The 18509-nt window shown below is 50.8% G+C and overlaps 3 protein-coding genes across 9 annotated transcripts in view; all 3 read left to right on the forward strand.

Moving 5' to 3' along the window:
• The window catches only part of PXN (paxillin), a 49766-nt gene extending 42377 nt beyond the window's left edge, over positions 1 to 7389 (forward strand). For all 6 annotated transcript variants that reach the window (XM_075769696.1, XM_075769697.1, XM_075769702.1 and 3 more), the window contains 5 exons: positions 6 to 176; positions 521 to 694; positions 1250 to 1331; positions 1690 to 1838; positions 3837 to 7389. In XM_075769696.1, the coding sequence (XP_075625811.1) occupies positions 6 to 176; positions 521 to 694; positions 1250 to 1331; positions 1690 to 1838; positions 3837 to 4103 (843 nt within the window). In that variant the 3' untranslated portion in view covers positions 4104 to 7389. The remainder of the gene's footprint in view (positions 1 to 5; positions 177 to 520; positions 695 to 1249; positions 1332 to 1689; positions 1839 to 3836) is intronic.
• A 239-nt stretch (positions 7390 to 7628) lies between these two features.
• On the forward strand, positions 7629 to 10998 carry RPLP0 (ribosomal protein lateral stalk subunit P0). The gene is made up of 8 exons (XM_075769706.1): positions 7629 to 7738; positions 7944 to 8047; positions 8481 to 8656; positions 8751 to 8838; positions 9110 to 9256; positions 9735 to 9920; positions 10268 to 10408; positions 10764 to 10998. Exons 2-8 carry the CDS (start codon positions 7994 to 7996, stop codon positions 10923 to 10925), a joined length of 954 nt encoding a protein of 317 aa, XP_075625821.1. The 5' UTR covers positions 7629 to 7738; positions 7944 to 7993; the 3' UTR covers positions 10926 to 10998.
• Positions 10999 to 11329: 331 nt separating this feature from the next.
• The window catches only part of GCN1 (GCN1 activator of EIF2AK4), a 43382-nt gene continuing 36202 nt past the window's right edge, over positions 11330 to 18509 (forward strand). For both annotated transcript variants that reach the window (XM_075770185.1, XM_075770186.1), the window contains exons 1-9: positions 11330 to 11373; positions 13959 to 14061; positions 14613 to 14676; positions 15262 to 15393; positions 16588 to 16696; positions 17419 to 17517; positions 17600 to 17734; positions 18092 to 18160; positions 18242 to 18350. In XM_075770185.1, the coding sequence (XP_075626300.1) occupies positions 11356 to 11373; positions 13959 to 14061; positions 14613 to 14676; positions 15262 to 15393; positions 16588 to 16696; positions 17419 to 17517; positions 17600 to 17734; positions 18092 to 18160; positions 18242 to 18350 (838 nt within the window). In that variant the 5' untranslated portion in view covers positions 11330 to 11355. The remainder of the gene's footprint in view (positions 11374 to 13958; positions 14062 to 14612; positions 14677 to 15261; positions 15394 to 16587; positions 16697 to 17418; positions 17518 to 17599; positions 17735 to 18091; positions 18161 to 18241; positions 18351 to 18509) is intronic.

The raw sequence follows: 18509 nt of genomic DNA on the forward strand, positions 1-18509 counted from the left end.
TGCAGTTCATGGCACAGGGGAAAGCCGGGAGCAGCTCCCCTCCATCCACAGCCTCCAAGCCTGGCAGTCAGCTGGACACCATGCTGGGAAGTCTCCAGTCTGACCTGAACAAACTGGGTGTAGCTACAGTTGCCAAAGGTGTCTGTGGAGCCTGCAAGAAGCCTATTGCAGGACAGGTGAGTTGAAGGTGCTGTCTCATTGCTGAATCTTGGGCTGCAGCTGGGAGTAACGGGGAGGGCTGTTTCGTGAGGCTGAAGAGACTGGAGATGCTGGAGAAACTGAAGTACTCTATTTATCCACTGGCTAGGTACGCTGTAAGCTCCTCCAGTGACCTCTACCCTGCCCTTGAGGGACTGCCCTCTCCTGAGATGATAGGTAATTCAGTTTTCATGCTACCCCAGTCCAGGGCTCACTTGAGTAGTAGAACTTATCATTCTTTCTGACCTCCAGCTGGTATCTTGTCTTGTGGTCTAGGGGAGAGGTAGATGGAGTTGTCCTTCATGATTTGTCTTCCCAACAGGTAGTTACAGCCATGGGGAAAACCTGGCACCCTGAGCACTTCGTCTGCACCCACTGCCAGGAGGAGATCGGGTCACGGAACTTCTTTGAGCGGGATGGTCAGCCCTACTGCGAGAAGGACTATCACAACCTCTTCTCCCCTCGCTGCTACTACTGCAATGGGCCGATCCTTGATGTGAGTTCCCTGGGGGGGTTTAAGGGCGCTGGCAAGGTGCTGCAGGCCTGGGTGTTAAAAACTCCACTTCACCCATGTGTCCTGGGTGGACGATTGTGTTTGGGGACTTCTATTTTTCCTTTGCCCTGGCTCTGAAAGGGAAACAACTTGGCCCAGTCACATTCTTACACTAGTGAGAGGAGTCAGTCCCTCTTAGCTTCACTGAAGTTCCTTCAGAACCCCACATCGTTCCATCATTCCAGTAATGATTTCTCGGCATTTGTCTATTGGTAGCTTGTAGTAACAGGCACCAGTGTTAGTCCTGAGAGCGGACGAGGCCTGTATAAGGGAGGAAGCAGCGCGTAAGATCCTTTTAGGGTAAAAAATAGTGTGCAGTGGGAAAGCCTGAATCAGCCAGAGGTGGGGGAGAATTGACTCAGCTCTCTAAAGGACAGTCTATTTTAATGCGCGTTCTTGTCAGTACCAACATTAACGTGTTCTTCCCCCCACCCAGCCCCCCCTTACCTCCAAGCTGAAGCCATCATTTACATGACTTGCACTTTATCTTCTGAACAGAAAGTGGTGACAGCCTTGGACAGGACATGGCACCCTGAACACTTCTTCTGTGCCCAATGTGGAGCTTTCTTCGGACCTGAAGGTATTGCTGGTTTATGCAGTCTCCTGCCTGAACTACAGACAGGCATGTAAAGCAGAGCTGCTCTTAGGGGACAGCCTGAGAGATGACAGGGGAACTACTGAAGACAGAAGTTCCAAGGGCTATAGCCGTTTATGGGGGAAGGATGCTAGCAGTAATCTTTTCTCCCTGGAGAGGAAGGGTCTGCGTGTGCATGTGTGTGCACAGGACAGGAAGGGCAGCAGAATGAGGAACAGCTACCTGCTGTGTGTGTTAGCGGGGGAAGGATGATCCTACCTACCTCTGGGTACCCTGCAGAGCTTGGCTGGCCGTCAGTAAAGATCAGGAGCTGATGCTCTTTGCCTCTCTTCTCCTTCGGCAGGATTTCATGAGAAGGATGGCAAAGCCTATTGCCGCAAGGACTACTTTGACATGTTTGCTCCCAAGTGTGGAGGCTGTGCCCGGGCTATCCTGGAAAACTACATCTCTGCCTTGAACACCCTGTGGCACCCTGAATGCTTTGTCTGTCGGGTAAGTAAACCAAGGTCCTCTGCTGCTGCTGCTGTACGACCCCTCTCGTTTCTACCCTGCAGGCATCTGGTCCCTTATCAGGAAAAGGCGTCTGTGGGGTAGTGAAGGGCAGCCAGCCCCGCAAGATAAAAACATGTCAGCAACCAAACACCTTCTTGCTCCTCTGCCTGTTTACATTAAACTTTCTAGCTGCTTTGCTCTTTCTGTTCCCAGCTGCAATTATGGGCTTCTGCAGCAGCTCACAGATAAACAGAGACATTTTCTGTGACCTTTAAATAAGCTAAGCTTCTCTCTAAGCACTTGCCTCAGCAATCAGATTTTGAGGATCTTCCTCCCATGCTCCATCTGACAATGTAAACTAATGAGACTGACCTTGTTCAGACAAACATGCAAGTCAGTGAAATAGTGGCAGGCTCCATACAACAGGCATAATAAACAGGAATACAGCAGATTAAATGGTTGGCACTCTTTCAGAGAGCCTTGCAAATATTAACTCTTACAGGCCCCAAGAGATGAGCAAAATCAGCCTGTGTTTCCTAGGCAGGCAGAAACCAGAACAAGCAGCAGAACCACAAGCTGCTGATTTCCTGGTATGATGCTCAGAGCAGACTGTCATTGTGCTGTTGGGACTGCCTGCCCAGAACTATCTGTGCCTCCCAGAGTGGTGTGCAGAGAGAGGAGGCAGAAGGCAGCAGTCCTGACTCTGTGGGGCTGGGGAGGGCTGTGCCTTTTTGTGCAGAGACTGAGACTTCTGTCAAGCAGTTCCACTTTCCTTTCCCCCTGCTGCCACACTGCCTGTATTAGTGGGGCCAATACCGATGTCTTCCAGGACACAAGATGGGATTCTCTTCCTGTTTTTGCTAAAGCAGAGCAGACTTTTCAGCTGTCCTGCTGACTGAGGAGGAGACTGTTTATTGAACTAATTGTCAGCATTAGAAAAGTTTGGGACTCGCTGCAGGCAAACTGCATTTGTCCCAGTATTGAGAGTGTTTAACTATCCGTCGCTCTGCATGCTGTTTGCTGGACTCCTGTGTACGTGTTGGGGTCCAGCTGTGTGTGATACTGTGTGTCCTTCCTGGGGAAGAGGAGGATGTTGGGGCTGAGCAAAAGCAGGATTCTGGAAATCTGGCTTCTCCTCTGGGCTTTGCTGCCGATCTGTTCGGTGAATTTGGCAGTATCCTCGACTCTCCCCTGCATCCTGCTGCCTCAGTTTCCCTCTTGTACAAGGAGGGGAGTCTCCCCAGTCTTGTGGGGTGCTTCTGTTGCAGGTTCTGACGTGTAGCATCCCCCACGTGACACTGAGGGGGGTGAGGAACTCTGGATGCTAATAACCACATAACTGGTGTATCCTCCTCGTCTATTCAAAATCATCAGCGCTGTAGAACAAACAGTTTCTCCCAGCAGCGATGTGTGTGTGCCTAGTGGGGATGTTTCAGGATGGATGATGTGTACCTGTGAAATGCCAGCCATTCTGGAGAGATCACTTGTAAAGATTAATTGTGCCTCCTTTTTCTCAGCTGGAACCAGTCCCATGTTCATCAGAATTCTGCTGCATGGAGGTCTGTGGTGGTCCCTGCTTCTGCATGCCATTGTGGGGAAGCTGGAATGAGGTTAAAAATCAATTAAAAAAAAAAAAAGGGAAAGCTGTTGCAGTGTTTCCCATCTCAGGGGAAGGAGTGTTTGTTCTCCTTTCTCTTGGCTGGATGTGTCTGGTAGCTCATCTATAGTATTTTCTTTGTAGAAATGAAACCAGCTGGGAAGAAGGAGCATGGTTAATTCCCTTGTTTGTGGCTCTGTCTGTCCATCTATCAGCCTTTCTTTGGAAACTTCTTGATGGACAGAGTTTGGCTCTTTGGACAGGAGGACGATGCTGAAAGGCAGTTCACCCTGCTCACACTACAGCTAGGCTGTGCCACAGAGCAGAGGTGGCTTGTGGAACTGCCCGCATCCCCAGCTCGTGTTATACAATCTGTCCCCTTCTGCTTTGTCCTCCTGCAGGAATGTTTCACACCATTCATCAATGGCAGCTTCTTTGAGCATGACGGGCAGCCCTACTGTGAGGTGCATTACCACGAGCGTCGCGGCTCGCTCTGCTCCGGTTGCCAGAAGCCTATCACAGGACGCTGCATCACTGCTATGGGCAAGAAATTTCACCCCGAACACTTTGTCTGTGCCTTCTGCCTCAAGCAGCTCAACAAAGGAACCTTCAAGGAACAGAACGACAAGCCCTACTGCCAGAACTGCTTTCTCAAGCTCTTCTGTTAGAGGATCATAGATGGGCGCTAAGCATCTTTCTGCCACCCCCTTGGCAGTTCTGTCTCTCTGAACATTACTGTGATTTAGAAACCTTACCAGGCAGGGGAGGAGGGTGGGGTGGGGTGGGAGTGCTTTCTGCTGCTATGGAGAGGCAGTAGATCCAGAGACGGACCATTAAACTGGAAATGCCCTTGCTGTGTCTCAGTAGAGAGAGGCCGAGTCCCCTCATTATGGTGTGCGTGTCTGTGTGTGACTGACGCTGAGCTTAGCTCAAGGGCTCCAACAGGGAGGTTTTACTCAGCCCCGTCCTGGCAGGAGGAGCCTTTGCCAGTAGTTTCAGTGTCAGCTCCCTGAGCGAATCGTGACACTTGCAGACAACGTGGCCCTCTGCTTTGACACCCCTTTCTCAGGCTTTTGTCTGCACGCCTGCACTCTGAGCAATAGCACAGCGAGGGCACCCTGTGATCTCAGTGCCACCCTGGCTCTGCTCACTGGAGCCACATGGCGTGTGTGACTTACTGAGATCAGAGCGGCAGCGCAGGCAGCCAAGAACCCTGCAAGGGTCTCTCCAGTTCCATTACACTGTAAGGAGACAATACCACTTATTTTTTTTTTTTTTTTTTTTTTTTTAAAGAGGAATCAAGATATTACTGTGTGGGGGTGATTTTTTTCTCTAGTTTGTTATTCCCTGCCTTTTCTCAACACACTGGAGCAGGAGGTAGAGTAAGCCCCAACCATCCCTCAGCACTGATGTGCGCTCCTGTGGGTGACGTCCTATGCCAGGCACCTCTGTCAGTACCCAGGTCTGCTCAGGGCACCTGCTGCTCCTGGGAGAGAGGAAGAGGCATCGCCCCTTCTTTAAAAGCAGGTGCAGAGAGGTTAGAACACAGCCTTTTCATCCATCCCTGTCATGAGTGAATGTGGTGTGCGTTTGTCTGGCCTGAAACTCTCCCATCTATCGGGGCCTGAAACTGTCACAAGAGCAGGGAGAAGTGGAGGGGTTTAAGAAGCCAGGAAAAAAAAAAAAAGATCCAAACTTTATATCCTTTCTTCTTCCTCTCTTTGCTAATGAGACCTGTCAGCCCTTGGTATTTCCTTTTTCTGTGCTCTTGTTAAACATGTTCTACTGAGAGATGCTAGAGCAATAACCTTTTATATTGACTGTTACTGGTATAACGAGTCCCTTGAGTCAGCTGTGTGTGACACGTGGGGTTTTACTATCAAAGTGAATACTGTATCCTGTCTTTGATAAGAACTGTAGATTTCTACACTGATTTTGAATTCATATCTAATTTACTTTTAATCCTCTTATACAGAAATTGGTTTTGAAGTGATTTTAAGGAAGCAACTTTTATATCAAGCTGTGCTGTTCTAGGCAGTATGCCAGTTGTGCTGGTTTACTGCATCTGTAACCTCAATGCTTTGTTAAGCCTAACTAACATTCAATATTTTCTTTTTATTGCGGGTTGGGAGGGGCTGGAATCTATAGGGAAGGGAATGTGACTTTTTTTTTTCCTAGCACAGGCAGGTGAACTGTGAATAGCTTTTTTTTTTTGGCCTTTTTTTTTCCCCCCTCCTTGGGGTCACCTAAAAGTGTGTTTTTTGGTTTTTATTGTAACCTGTAAACTGCTGTATTTGAATCACCTGCCGTTCTCCCAAAGCCCAGCTTCCAGGATGTTATAGTGAGTCTTAATATGATGCTGCAGGGGGGAAGAGCTCAGACCTTTACCCTTGGTTTCTCCTCTTCAGCCACCTGAAGCCAGAGCGGGGCTAGTTGGGGAAGGGATTCCTTTTCTCCTGTGGAAGAAAGGTCTTGTGACCAAGGAAGAAGAAATTGGGAGCGACAGACTCTGTTCCTGACTAGCTGTGTAACTTTGGGCCAGTCACTAAACCTTACTGTGCCTCAGTTTCCCCATCTGTAAAATGGGGGGCAGTTTAGCCTGGATTTGTGTGGTTATTGTGAGGCTTAGTTCACATTTGCTGAAGCACTTTTAGGTCTCTGGCTGGAGGGTGCTATGGAAGGCGAAATAATTACGTTGAAATACCTGACGGTGTTCTGTGGTAACAGCCGAAGCAGCCCAGGCAGCAGTGTTTGGAATTACTTCTCCAGAGTGCTACAGCAATATCCCCATTGACACCTGGTTGTGATTTTCAGCTTATCGGGTGCATTAGGGGTCTGGGGGCAACTCTGTCAGAAACCAGCCTGACCTTAGGCTGGAATCCATGGCTTGCTGTCCCGCCTAACCTTATCGCGGTGCTTCGCTGCCCTGCTTGGGTCACTGAAACTTTTTTTCACCAGTTTCCCGTACAAATGAAACCTCAGTTTGTGGTTGTGAGACCGAAAGGAGCTGTGGAAGCACTAGAGCTAAAGCTGCGTCAGCTGGGCTGAGCGCAGCTCTTGGAGAGTTTGAGAGGCGAGAAACCTTATGCATTTGTCTTTTCATCTTCGAGATTGATTTGACTTAAACCGGACACTTCTAAGCTGCGTGTGTTTATCTCGCTGAAAAGGTAAACTTCATTTGGCCCCACTAGGAGGACAAAAAGCTGTTGTTGGGAGTGCCGGAGAGGGGTGAGAAGATGCTTCTGGCACTACCGCTTGTTGTGTGACACCTGCAAACTGTGTAATCCTGTGCCTCAGTTTCCCTGTCAGGGGACTCTTTAACCTACCTCACCGCTAGTTGAGGCTTAAGTAAGTGTCGCTTCTGGCACACGTGGAAAACCCTGGGCGCAGGGTGCCGCGGAGGGGTGCTGGTGGTGCGCAGCGCCGAAGGGGAGGCTCGTCTGTCGTTAGTGCTAAACGGAGACCGTTAAACACTTGCCTCCTGAGATGTTCAGTGTGTTCTGGATTTACCTGGTTGCTGACGTGCTGGGATGCTACACAGATGCTACTCTGCCAAATAATGACTTTTGGTGGCCGCTGCCACTGTGGATGGCCAAACTGCCTGTTGTTTGATTTCAGATGCAGTCACGGCGCTGCGAGGGGCCCGGGAGGGTGGCGCGTGGGGAGACGGGGTGCGAGGGCTGGGGATGGTGCGGAGGCACGTCCCAGGAGAGGGGTGGGGGGGTGGGTGTCCCCGGAGGCTGCTCCTGGGGAGGTTTTGTCTTTGAAGGCCTCAGGTCTGTGCAGCCCCCCCTTCCCAAGGGGAAGGTCTCTCACACCACGTCCGGGCTGGGCTGGGGGATGCTCCTCTGGGTCGACAGTTATTTGGTATCTTTCTCCCCTGTAAACTTCTAACTCCGCTTTTTTTTTCCATTTAAAATTCTTGCAGTTACGCTAATAAAATTTTTACCATTACTCTCACGTGTGTGTTGCGATTGTTTCTAGCCCTTAAGTTTGTGAGAAACCGGAACCAACGCGGGTCCCCGCTGAGGGGCCTCTGCGGTGGGGGGGTGCTCCCAGGGAAGCGCTCCTCCGGCCGACAGGGGGCGGCCTGCGCCGCGCGCCTTCCTGCGCCACCCGCGCCTTCCGCCAGCGCCAGGCACGCTGCCCAATGTGATCGGTGGTCCGCCCTGATTGACAGGTGGTGGGCAGCCAATGGGATGAGCTGGGATAGATCAGCGGCTTGCTGCGATTGGGCATCAGCCGCGGTATAAAAGGAGGTGGGCCCGCCCTACGGCCTTTCTTTCCCGGAGCCCTCGTGGAGGTGGGTGCGCAGCGCGGTGGCTCCTGTGGGGCCGGGCGGGGGCGGCAGGGCCGGGGCGGCACCGCACCCGGACCGTACCCGGACCGTACCCGGGGTCTTGGGCCGCGGCCGGACGGTCGGGCGGGGAGCGCGGAGCCACGGGGAGGAGGCGGGGGGAGGAAATGGAAGGGTGCGGGCCTTCCTGAGCCGCGCTTCTCCCTGGCAGGTCCCAGCTCGTCTTTAAACCCACCGGGCGATCCTTGGAGCACCGCCGCGATGCCCAGGGAAGACAGGGCTACGTGGAAGTCCAACTATTTTATGAAAATCATCGTGAGTGTTGGCGCGGCTCCGGAGGGCTGAGGCCCGCCCCGGGGGCCCGGCCCTGGTGGGGCGCTGCCGCCGCCTGGGCCCGATGTGTCTGCGGGGGGGGAGGGGGCCTTTTTTAAAGAGCTGGGGTGCCATAGCTTGTCTGTTTAAGGAACGATTACGTGGCAATAGGAAGAGATTAAGACGGCCCAAATCAGACCGGTTTTAAGGGTCCTGTGAGAATTTGCTGTGGCAGCTACAGATAACTGTAGGGATTTAATTAAATAGCTGAGTGAAAGCTGGACTTTTCAGCTCAGTTTGAGCTGAGCATTTTCAAACTTCTGACAGGTTTGGGTTTTTTGGGTTTTTTTTACATTTTAGCATGTTGAGGTTTTAATGCTGTTCTGTCCACCGGTCCGGATTTCTTTGTATAGTTATAGTGTTTTTCTTGCTATAGCAACTCCTGGATGATTACCCAAAATGTTTCATTGTGGGAGCAGACAACGTGGGATCCAAGCAGATGCAGCAAATCCGTATGTCCCTGCGTGGGAAGGCTGTAGTGCTGATGGGGAAGAATACTATGATGCGCAAAGCTATTCGTGGTCATCTGGAGAATAACCCTGCCTTAGAAAAGTGGGTATTGCTGTCTGAACGTACTCCTGGACCCTTGGTCTGGGAGGAGATGTAGTCTGAGAGGTGGAACTGAAGGGTGTCATCTTTCCTTCAGGCTGCTGCCTCACATCCGTGGGAACGTGGGCTTTGTCTTCACGAAGGAGGATCTGACTGAGATCCGAGACATGCTGTTGGCTAACAAGGTAGAGGAGATCAGCCCTCGCTGTGTCTTGGGGCTGGCTGATACTTAATTAAAAATAAAATGGAAACTGCATGGGGGATATCTGAATATTAGGAGTGTTCAAGGGTTGGGAGATAGGATCCTGCAGCCTTAGCCAAACTGCTTATGTTCAACTGTCTCACTTGTGTGTGTGCCTGGGTGCTGCCCACCCTGGAGGAATGCTTCAGGAGGGAGTTGATGCCATCCCATGAGGGCTGAGCATTCTTTCAGCTTCTTGTTTCCCCTTTCTTCAGGTGCCAGCCGCTGCCCGTGCCGGTGCTATTGCTCCTTGCGATGTGACTGTGCCGGCCCAGAACACCGGTCTCGGACCTGAGAAGACCTCCTTTTTCCAAGCCTTGGGAATCACCACGAAGATTTCCAGAGGAACCATTGAAATTCTGGTTAGTGAGCAGCGTGCTGCTGTTGTTGAAGCTATTCCTTGACTGGAGGGCCTTGATCATGGTGGTTGACGGAGCTGTAAAGTCAAAGCTGGAATGCTGTGTTAGCAGTCTGAGTGCTGTGCTTCGGCGACTTGGAGGAGGATGTCTGGCTGCCTTGGGTGTGAGTGCGAGTGCGGGGGGATTGAAGTTCTCCATCAGACCCCAGCTGCGCGGTTAAGCTCTGCAGGAGGAACTCGGGGGCGAGCTGCCTGCAGGTAATGCAGGAACGGCACTGCCTCTCTCCTAGCTGAGATGTACCTGCTTGCGTGGTCTAGGGCTTTCTCCACCGGTGGATCTGAACTTGGAGCCTGATTTTGTTGTGCTCGTTTCTTCCTTCAGTTCCATCTCTTGCCATTGGAAATGGGCGCTTGTGTCCTGTTGTGTTGATGTGCCTGAATTTCTTTGTGTGTATTCACTCCTTTTCCTCTTATTTCCTCAGAGCGATGTGCAGCTCATCAAGACTGGAGATAAAGTGGGCGCCAGCGAAGCCACCCTGCTGAACATGCTGAACATCTCCCCCTTCTCTTTCGGGTTGGTGATCCAGCAGGTCTTTGACAATGGCAGCATTTACAATCCCGAAGTGCTGGACATCACCGAGGAGACCTTGCACAAGCGCTTCCTGGAGGTGAGTGCCACAACGTTCCACCTCTTCTGCCTGCCTGCCATGGCAGCCAGCACTGCCCCACGGTGTATCCCACGGGGTCCTGTAGAGCCAGGAGCTCTCCCCAGTGCCCTGCAGAAACAATCTGTCAGGGAGTTCCTTCCGTAGGCTTTTTTGTCTGAAGCTACTTCAGAAAGTGCTTGGGGTCATTTAAATCCTTGTCTGATTTCACTGGAGCAGTGTTACTTGTGTGCATTGCACGCTCTCCCCCGTCACGTTGGCAGTGCAGAAATGTGCCGGCGTCTGGCGTGGTTTCTAGTCCGGGTTATTTCTCGGAGCGCAGAAACATGAATCCGTCTCTCTCCTCACAGGGTGTTCGTAACGTTGCCAGCGTCTGTCTGCAAATTGGGTACCCAACCATTGCTTCTGTGCCCCACTCCATCGTCAACGGGTACAAGCGGGTCCTTGCCGTGGCAGTGGAAACCGACTACACCTTCCCGCTGGCTGAAAAGGTAAGGGCTGAGCGATGTTGGAAACGCAGCCGGGCACTTTCACAAAAACACCCTGTGCGTTTCCTGGTTTGAAAGGACTCAGACCCACCTGTGTGAGGGACCTGTCCTGAAAAGGGGTGCTTGCTTCCCTGTCTTGAGTACAAATGGCAGGAGAAAGGTGAATTACCTGCCGTTCCTTCCCCCTGGGGCTGTTACACTCGGTGTAGCTGAAATGTCTTTGATTCTTCACGCGTGGCAACGATAAGCGCATCTGTTTGGCTTCTGGCAAGCGTTGCCTTTATGATTGCAAAGGTTCAATCCTTCAAAATGTTTGTTCCCTTTGAGTTTACCTTTCCCTCCCCACACACTTTTGCAGGTGAAGGCCTTCCTGGCAGACCCCTCTGCTTTTGTGGCGGCCGTCCCTGTGGTAGCCGAAACAGCTGCGCCCGCCGCCGCCGCCGCTGCTCCGGCGAAAGAGGCTGCAAAGGAGGAATCGGAGGAGTCTGATGAGGACATGGGCTTCGGGCTCTTTGACTAACAGCAGCTGCCGTCTGTCTGTTTGTGTCGGAGTTGGTCTAATGGGAGAAATAAAAAGCTATTTTACACCTTCACGTGTGCCCGCGTCGGTGGTGTAGTCACCGGATCACCCGGGGCGTGGGAAACGCCTCACCGGCGGGGCAGGGCACCGCTTGCTCCTCGGGCCTACACCCGCTGGCAGCACGGCCCTCCCTGCCGGGTGCGGGGCGGCTGCTGCAGCCAGGGCCAAGCAGAGGCCTCTGCCGGCAGCTTGTCCGGGCGGTGGAGCCGCCTCCCGCCCCCGTCCCCCCGTCCCCCTGCGCTCGGGGCTCGGTTCTGCCGGGCTGGGCCGGGCCGCAGCACGGTCGCCATGGAGACGGGGCCGCCCCGGCCGGCTCTGCGCGTGGCCCGTACCGGAAGCCGCTACCGCTTCCGGGGTCACAGGCGGCGCCATGGCGGCCGACACGCAGGTGAGTGCGGGACGGGCCCGTGGCGTGGCGGCCGCGGCCCGGTGACGGCGGCCGGTGTGTCCGCCCGGGGCCGCGCCTGCTCTCGCTGCGCCGCGTTCCCTCGGCTCGTCTGTGGGGCCCGGCCCGGCACCCGCGGCCGGACGGGGACGTGGCAGCCGGCCCGGACGCGTCCCGGGGCGAGAAGGCCGCGCCGGCGCTGCCCGCTGGAGCCCTCCGCACGGAGGCCGCACCGGCGCCGTGTCCCGGCTCCGCGGAGTAAGGGAAGGGGCGCCCCGTTGCCGGCCTCTTTCCAGCACGGAGGCGGCCGGTGAGCCCGGCCTGAACCGCCGCTCCCGGAGCGGCAGCCGGGGGCCGCTGCGGCCCGGAGGAGGGGCGAGGAACGGCGGCTGCGGCGCTCGGAGGGTCCCGGCCGCTCCCGAAGCGAGTTCCCGAGAAGCGCCTGGCGCAAGCAGCGTCCCTCCCGGCTGCGTCTCGCCTGCGGCTGCCGGTCCTGCGCCGGGCCCGCGGCGCTCCCCGCCGCTCGCAGCGCCTCAGCGGGGGCTGCTGCCCCTCCCGCCGGGCCCGCGGCTGCCGGGGGCCCGTTCAGGAAGAGAGAGCCCGAGCGTCGTCCCCGCTCCCGGGCTGCTGAGCGGGGCCTGCTGGGCTGTGGCTGCTGCCGGGGGCCCGTTCAGGAAGAGAGAGCCCGAGCGTCGTCCCCGCTCCCGGGCTGCTGAGCGGGGCCTGCTGGGCTGTGGCTGCTCCCGGGTGCCCGGGCTGGCAGGGGTCGGCTGTCACACCCTGATGGGGTTTTTCCTCCGGCTTGGTGCCTTAGGTTGGATGTTCCCTTTCTCAGGACCAGGTCCGTACTGGTACAAACACTGCGCTCGTTCTCTGCGCTTGCAGCAGCGTTGCTCGCGTTCTGCCTCTGTAACGTGTGTATGTATACATCCTAACAAAAAGAAAAAACAAATGAGTGAAGCCTGTCCCAGTGGCTCTTCCCTGGAGTGGGGAGTCATAGTTCGTGTGCCACTAGGCTGCTTGGGAAGTCCCGTAGTGCTATACGTGATTTATGCTTTTAATTTCTAGGCTGTTTGGATAATTTTAATGCTTTTTTCGTGTCTGTACATCTCCCTGCTTGTGATTAAGCAGCGTGAGTAAGCGCAGCTTGGTTTGAGTTTGCATATGCTGAGCTCATGTAATTGAAAGGTCTGAAAGGAGATGAGCTCTTTAATGGCGGCTTCTTCTGTCAGCTCAGATGGTAATGATGTTTGTCCTCCTCCGCAGGCCGACCCATACCTTTGCTTTCAGAGGTGCAGCCCCGCTTTCGGCCCGTTTTTAAGGAGAGTTCAGGGTGTGAGGTGGTCACAGTGTTGGGGAGGTGGGGGTGTCTGCAGGATTACCCTTCCTGCCTGGCACCAAAAACCCTCCACTGAAAGCAGCTCTTGAGAAGGATGGAGGCAACTGCCATTTCTAACTGCCAGGTTTCCTGTGCTTAGAAAATGACCTGTTGTGGCAAAACTGGTGGAGTTTTGCTGGAAGAGGGACAAAACAGCTTTGATGGGTTTCTAGAGGCGTGTTTATTTGCTCCTGTTCCGTAAGGTGATGATGGTTACTAGTAAGATATAAAGTCACTCGGTTTAAGAGGTGAATTTTAAAAGCCTTTTCTGGAGACCTGTGTTTTGTTTTACATAAATGCAGAAAACCCGTGAGCGTAGACCTGGCGGAGCCCTGTTCAGCCCACATGAAGTCTTTTGTCTTGTGTATTTTGCAGAACTTGGAAGTTCATGGAAATAGTTTCAGTAGTTCAAGAAGCAAGTTGCTGATAACTTAAATTTCTTTTTAGTCTTTCCAGACAGTTTATCTCACTGTCTTGATAGCGCTTGAAAACCAAACCAAACTATTTACAGGAGTTAAACTTGGTGAGCGGTCTCAGTCCTGTCTCACTGTAGATCCAGGCACGCAGTAGCACAGCCACAAAAAAGACCCATTCAGTTGTGCGATGTGATTTTTCGTTTTGCTTGGGTAACCTTGGGCACTACTGATAGTGCATGGAAGGAGTTTGATAGCGAAGTGCAACCTCTTGTAATCTGGCGAGTCCAATTTACAAAATCCTCGCGATGTGCCTGTTAATTCTGGAAAAGCCCAAAGGTGAGCAGTTTGTTCTTTTGCTGTGCCTGCGTACAGAATTTCACAACTGTTGAGAGCCTGAAACCACAGAGCAGTTTTTCACTGAAAAGCACCTTTGCGTTCTTGAAATGCAGGGGTTTTTGGTGCTTTTAAAGGTCCTGCACTCTAGGCTATTGATCTTATTTCTCACTCTGTCCTACTTTTAGAGGGGTAAATGTATCTTACAGAGCGTGACTGCTGTCACAGGGCCCCAGGTTAACAAACAGAAAGCAGTTATCCTTCAGCCAAAGGGCAAGGTTTCTAATTTCTTTGTGTGTAACGTACAGTGACCCTTTCCCCAGGAGGTAAGACTGTGGGTGCTCATATTTGGTCACTAGGAGGTTGTGTGGCAGCAGATGACATTTTATTTCCCCTGGTTTTGTGGTCTGCGTGTTGATAGCGAAGGCAGTCTGATGGTGTTTTCCTCTGTGTGGTTTTAGATTTCTGATACACTGAAGCGGTTTGCGGTAAAAGTAACTACAGCTAGCGTGAAGGAACGGAGAGAGATCCTCACTGAGCTGGGAAAATGCATTTCTGGGAAAGGTAAAAGCTTTGGGGCACTGTTCTGGTTACCAGACTGGAGAAAAATGTTAAAATATTTTGTTTCAAAGGCCGTGTGAAACTTGTGGGGTAGTTTTTTTGAAGGAGGGGTCTGGCAGCATTTGGAGTCTGTGCTTCCTCACAATGTTAATTCTAAGCGTGGGGTTTGTAGCTGACACAGAACTCCAGTTACTAGCATGTTTGCTTTTCCATTTAGTACCACGCATACATATGTAGAGACAGGGCAAGTATGGAAGATTTTAGATAGTGTTAATAAAACAATTGAAACAAATTTTAAAAAATCTTTTTGATTTCTCAGATTTTCTAAAGATGACTGTGAAATAGCATGTGTTTCAATTTTGCCTTATTTTTAAAAAATGCATAAAATGTATAAAAAGAGAGAACTCCGACTGTGGTCCTCGCAAACAATTTCATAGACGCATACGGGCTGTGAGGCATTCACTGATTTCAGTTGTGAAGTGAACGATGTTTGTGTTAAAGATTAAGAGCTCAGTGATCTATGAAGAACCGTTTTGAAATACATTCTGTTACAGATCTTCCAGAGGGTGCGGTGAAAGGCCTTTGCAAACTGTTCTGCCTTACTCTGCATCGATACCGGTGAGTAAATTGATGTAGAAAGGCTTTGTTATTTAATCTATCGGTATTTATGTATTTATTAGTTAAACTGATACGGAGCATCAGGAAATGTCAGCATGCAGTGTCACATAGATGCATATGACACTGAATGGTGCCATCTAGTAATTAGACTCTCAAGTTATGTTTGAAATTAAAAAGTTTGACAATGCTTACCTCGTGTTTCACTTTTAATTTTGAAATTAAAACTTGCATCCTGTGGTTCAGTCTGCAAGAGTGAATGCCTTTGTCCTTGTAAGCAAGGCTAAGGTGCCTTTTAGACATCATTTAGACACTTTTAGATTGGATTAAATTGTGGCCTGTTGTAGAGAAGCTGTTTAGAACCTGTGTTTTCTTCTGCAACCTGCCGGAGAGCCTTGACGTTTCTGTCGGCTGAGGAAGGGAATGGAGCTTTCTGCCAGAAACTTCTCTTGGAACAGCAAGGATAAAATAACCATTAGCTTGACTGCTGAACTGAGAAAGCAGAGTCCTTTGTGTGATGCGAGTGTAGTAATATGTGTAATGTTGGCAGGATCTATAATGTTCACGGAGATACATTTTTTGTTCTAGCGATGCAGCGTCCCGCAGAGCCCTGCAGCTGGCGCTTCAGCAGCTGGCAGAATCCCAGCCTGATGCAACAGCAAAAAACCTTCTGCAGTCACTTCAGTCCTCAGGGATCGGCGGCAAGGCTGGAGTTCCCAGGTGCTGCATGAGTTGCTTTGTGTGGAAGCAGTTCTGAGTTGCTGGCAGTTGCTCTTGTGTTCAGAGTGATTCTCCTGCTACTGCTTGCCAGAAGTGTTAAAAACATTTAGAGACAAAGGTGTTAATGACCATTCAGATGTTCCTCTTTTACCTTTTTCATGTCTTCTGTAAAAGCAGAAGGACTATCTTGGTATTACTGCTGGTGGATTAAGTCTGAGATACAGTTTTGCCTTTGTTAACTTCAAGTCTGGAGAGATGAGGGATAAACTCTTTTATCAGGAAATAGGCTCCAAAACGATTAGGAAAGAGAGTTTCCTTGCCCATTTGGTCTTCAACTGGTGGAATTCAAGACCTTATCATAGATAGGAAGATAATGAAATTTGAAGCTGAGCTGAGAAACACACTGCTGTTGTATTGTGGTAGCATCTGGGATCACCAGTGGTTCCAAGAGGTGGCTTAGGGTATTGTTCAGCTGACAGAGGCCACAGAGTGCCATCTTGCAATGCCTCCGTGGCCAACTAGAAGCATAGCTTTTAGAAAAATATCCTATCTTGGTTTAAAGGCTCTCAGCAATATGATATTTACCCTTCAGTCGCAGTGGCTGGCCTTGTGCGCAAGGACACTTTCTATGTTCTTTCACTTTGAGGTAAAGATCAAAATGGGGTGAGGATCCTCAGGGAGGTGTGAGGGGGGTCCGTTACCTGAAGTGGAGGGAGGAGCTGAGAGTTAGCAGAAACCAGAACTGAGTAGTGTGCCAGGAGGGAATGTAAGCTGAGAAACAATTTGGCTGGGAAGCTCTGACGGTAAAGATGAGCAGCAGATGAGAAATCCTGAGTCACTTTTTGGGCGCTCTTAGTTGGCAAAGTATTTAACTCTCATTTCTGTAATGCCACTGGGAAGATCCAAAAATGGTCTTTCTTCTGCTAAGGTTTTTCATTCCCAGCAGGCAAGATTTAGCCTCTTTTCTGCCATTCAGAAGTTCTAAGTGTTAAAGAAGAGCTGGAACACATAGCTTATGAGTAGTAATGATTTCCTTTAAATGCTAAGACTTTAGCTGTATTTTTCTGTGATAAAATTGTGTCACTTAAAAGGTGGTGTTCTGACTTGGGCAAAGATGAGTCTGTTATGGACTAGTAGGTGTAAGTTACATACTGGGAACTGTAGATTCACCTCCTTCTCCTGTTTGTACAACAGTAAGAGCAGTGGATCTGCAGCTCTGCTGGCACTCTCCTGGACATGCCTGCTTGTACGCACGGTCTTTCCAACACCTGACAAGAGACAGGGAGAAACATGGAAAAAACTGGTGGGTTCTTTTTGGTTTGCAGAAATATCCATTTGGAGATAAGGACTTAAATATTTCTGATGTCTTTTAAGTCGGTGAAACATTGCAAATAATTCTGAACGTAACTGACAATGTCATGTTAAAATTCAGGTTTACATGACCATCTTTTTTGCTTTCTGGTGTATTTTGGTCTCTCCTATCCTGCTGGAGAAAGCAGGAGGTGTATAAAGCATGAGAGCGGGGCAGTCTTGCACCTGCCAGTTGCTCTGTATACTATGGAGTATACCAGTGTTTGTAGACTAGGTGTGTGGTGGTGTCTCCAGGTGCAGCCTGCATCATGGTGTGAATTCCTCGTGCTTCCCTTGAAGTAATTGGATGTGATATTATGTCATATAGTGTCAAGCAGCTTTTTGCTTTCTTTTCACCTACTTTAACAAGCTGAACCTGCGACCATGCTCATAGCACCTTGGAATATAGTTGCAACGCGTTTTAAGAAGAGATGTAATGTAATCTGATATAAATTGCTGTTTTCAAAGTCAGAGTTTCTGAAACTGTTATGTATGGTTCTGCAAAGTGGTGCGTCTGGGATGAAAGCAAGGGCAGCTTGTTGGAAGAACGTGAACAACCTAAGGACTTTTTCCCAAGCAGATTCAGCTAATGACTGGTGTCTGACATGTCCTGTTTGATATGAGCTCTCTGAGAAGCAGGCGCATGAAGGTTTTCTCGGCTGTTTCCTGTGGCAGGTGGAGGTTCAGTGTTTGCTCCTTCTGGAAGTCCTGGGAGGTTCTCATAAACAGGCGGTGGATGGGGCCGTGAAGAAATTGAACAGGCTGTGGAAAGAGGTGATGTATACCTTACGTGACCATATTCATTAGCTGTTCTAGGTTCAGTTGTGTTAACGTGCCTTGCTCTCTTTCTCTTCAGAACCAAGATCTGGTGGATCAGTACCTATCCGTCATTCTTGGTCTTGAACCAAACCAGAGCTATGCTGCAATGCTGGGACTTTTGGTCCAGTTTTGCACAGCCCAGAAGGAGATTGGTGTTATTACACACCACAAGGTAAATCTGCCGTACTACTTTTCTTTCTTTTTTTTTTGGCAATAACTATTGTCACTTCTCATCATGGAGAAAAGGGAGTGGACAGATGTCTCAGTGAGGTTGGTGCTTTGCATCTATCCCTTAGATAAACATTTAGTTCTCAGTGTGTTTTGGGGTGTTGGGCTGAAGGGTAGAGCAGGGAGCACTGATCTCTGCTTGACTGTCTTATATGAGGATGGAAGCAAAGCTTCTGCTTAGTGGATAGGGCTGCCTTCTGGAGGAGGATGAGGTGGGGTGTCAAGCCTGCCTTCCTGATGGTGTGTGGGGAGCTCTGGATAGGTTGTGATGTGGCTGTAATTTTTGTTTCTGCTTGTTCAGAGTGCTCTTCTGGATTTCTACTTGAAGACCATCCTTATGAGCAAGACAAAGCCTCAGAAGCACGTGCTGGTGAGACATCCTGTTACAGAGCTGTTTGTGCTTTTATCCTATGTGCAGCATCCTGTGCTGAGCGCTTTGTTCCCTTTGCAGGACAGCTGTTCCCCACTTCTTCGGTACATGTCTCATGCTGAATTCAAGGACTTAGTTTTGCCAACTCTGCAGAAATCCCTGCTACGGAGTCCTGAGAATGTAATTGAAAGTGAGTCTATCATCTCTCTGCGTTGCTATGTCAAAGAGTATGAACAGTTGTTCCTGAGAGGCCTGGAGTTGTTGGGGGAGTGTGTCTCTCTGGACTATGCTTTCAGTCCTGTGAGCACAGGCAGCAGGATTGTCTGGCGTCTAAGGGTTGGATGTGGAG

Source organism: Balearica regulorum, chromosome 17 (assembly GCF_011004875.1).
Source record: "Balearica regulorum gibbericeps isolate bBalReg1 chromosome 17, bBalReg1.pri, whole genome shotgun sequence".
NCBI classification, from domain to species: Eukaryota; Metazoa; Chordata; class Aves; order Gruiformes; family Gruidae; genus Balearica; species Balearica regulorum.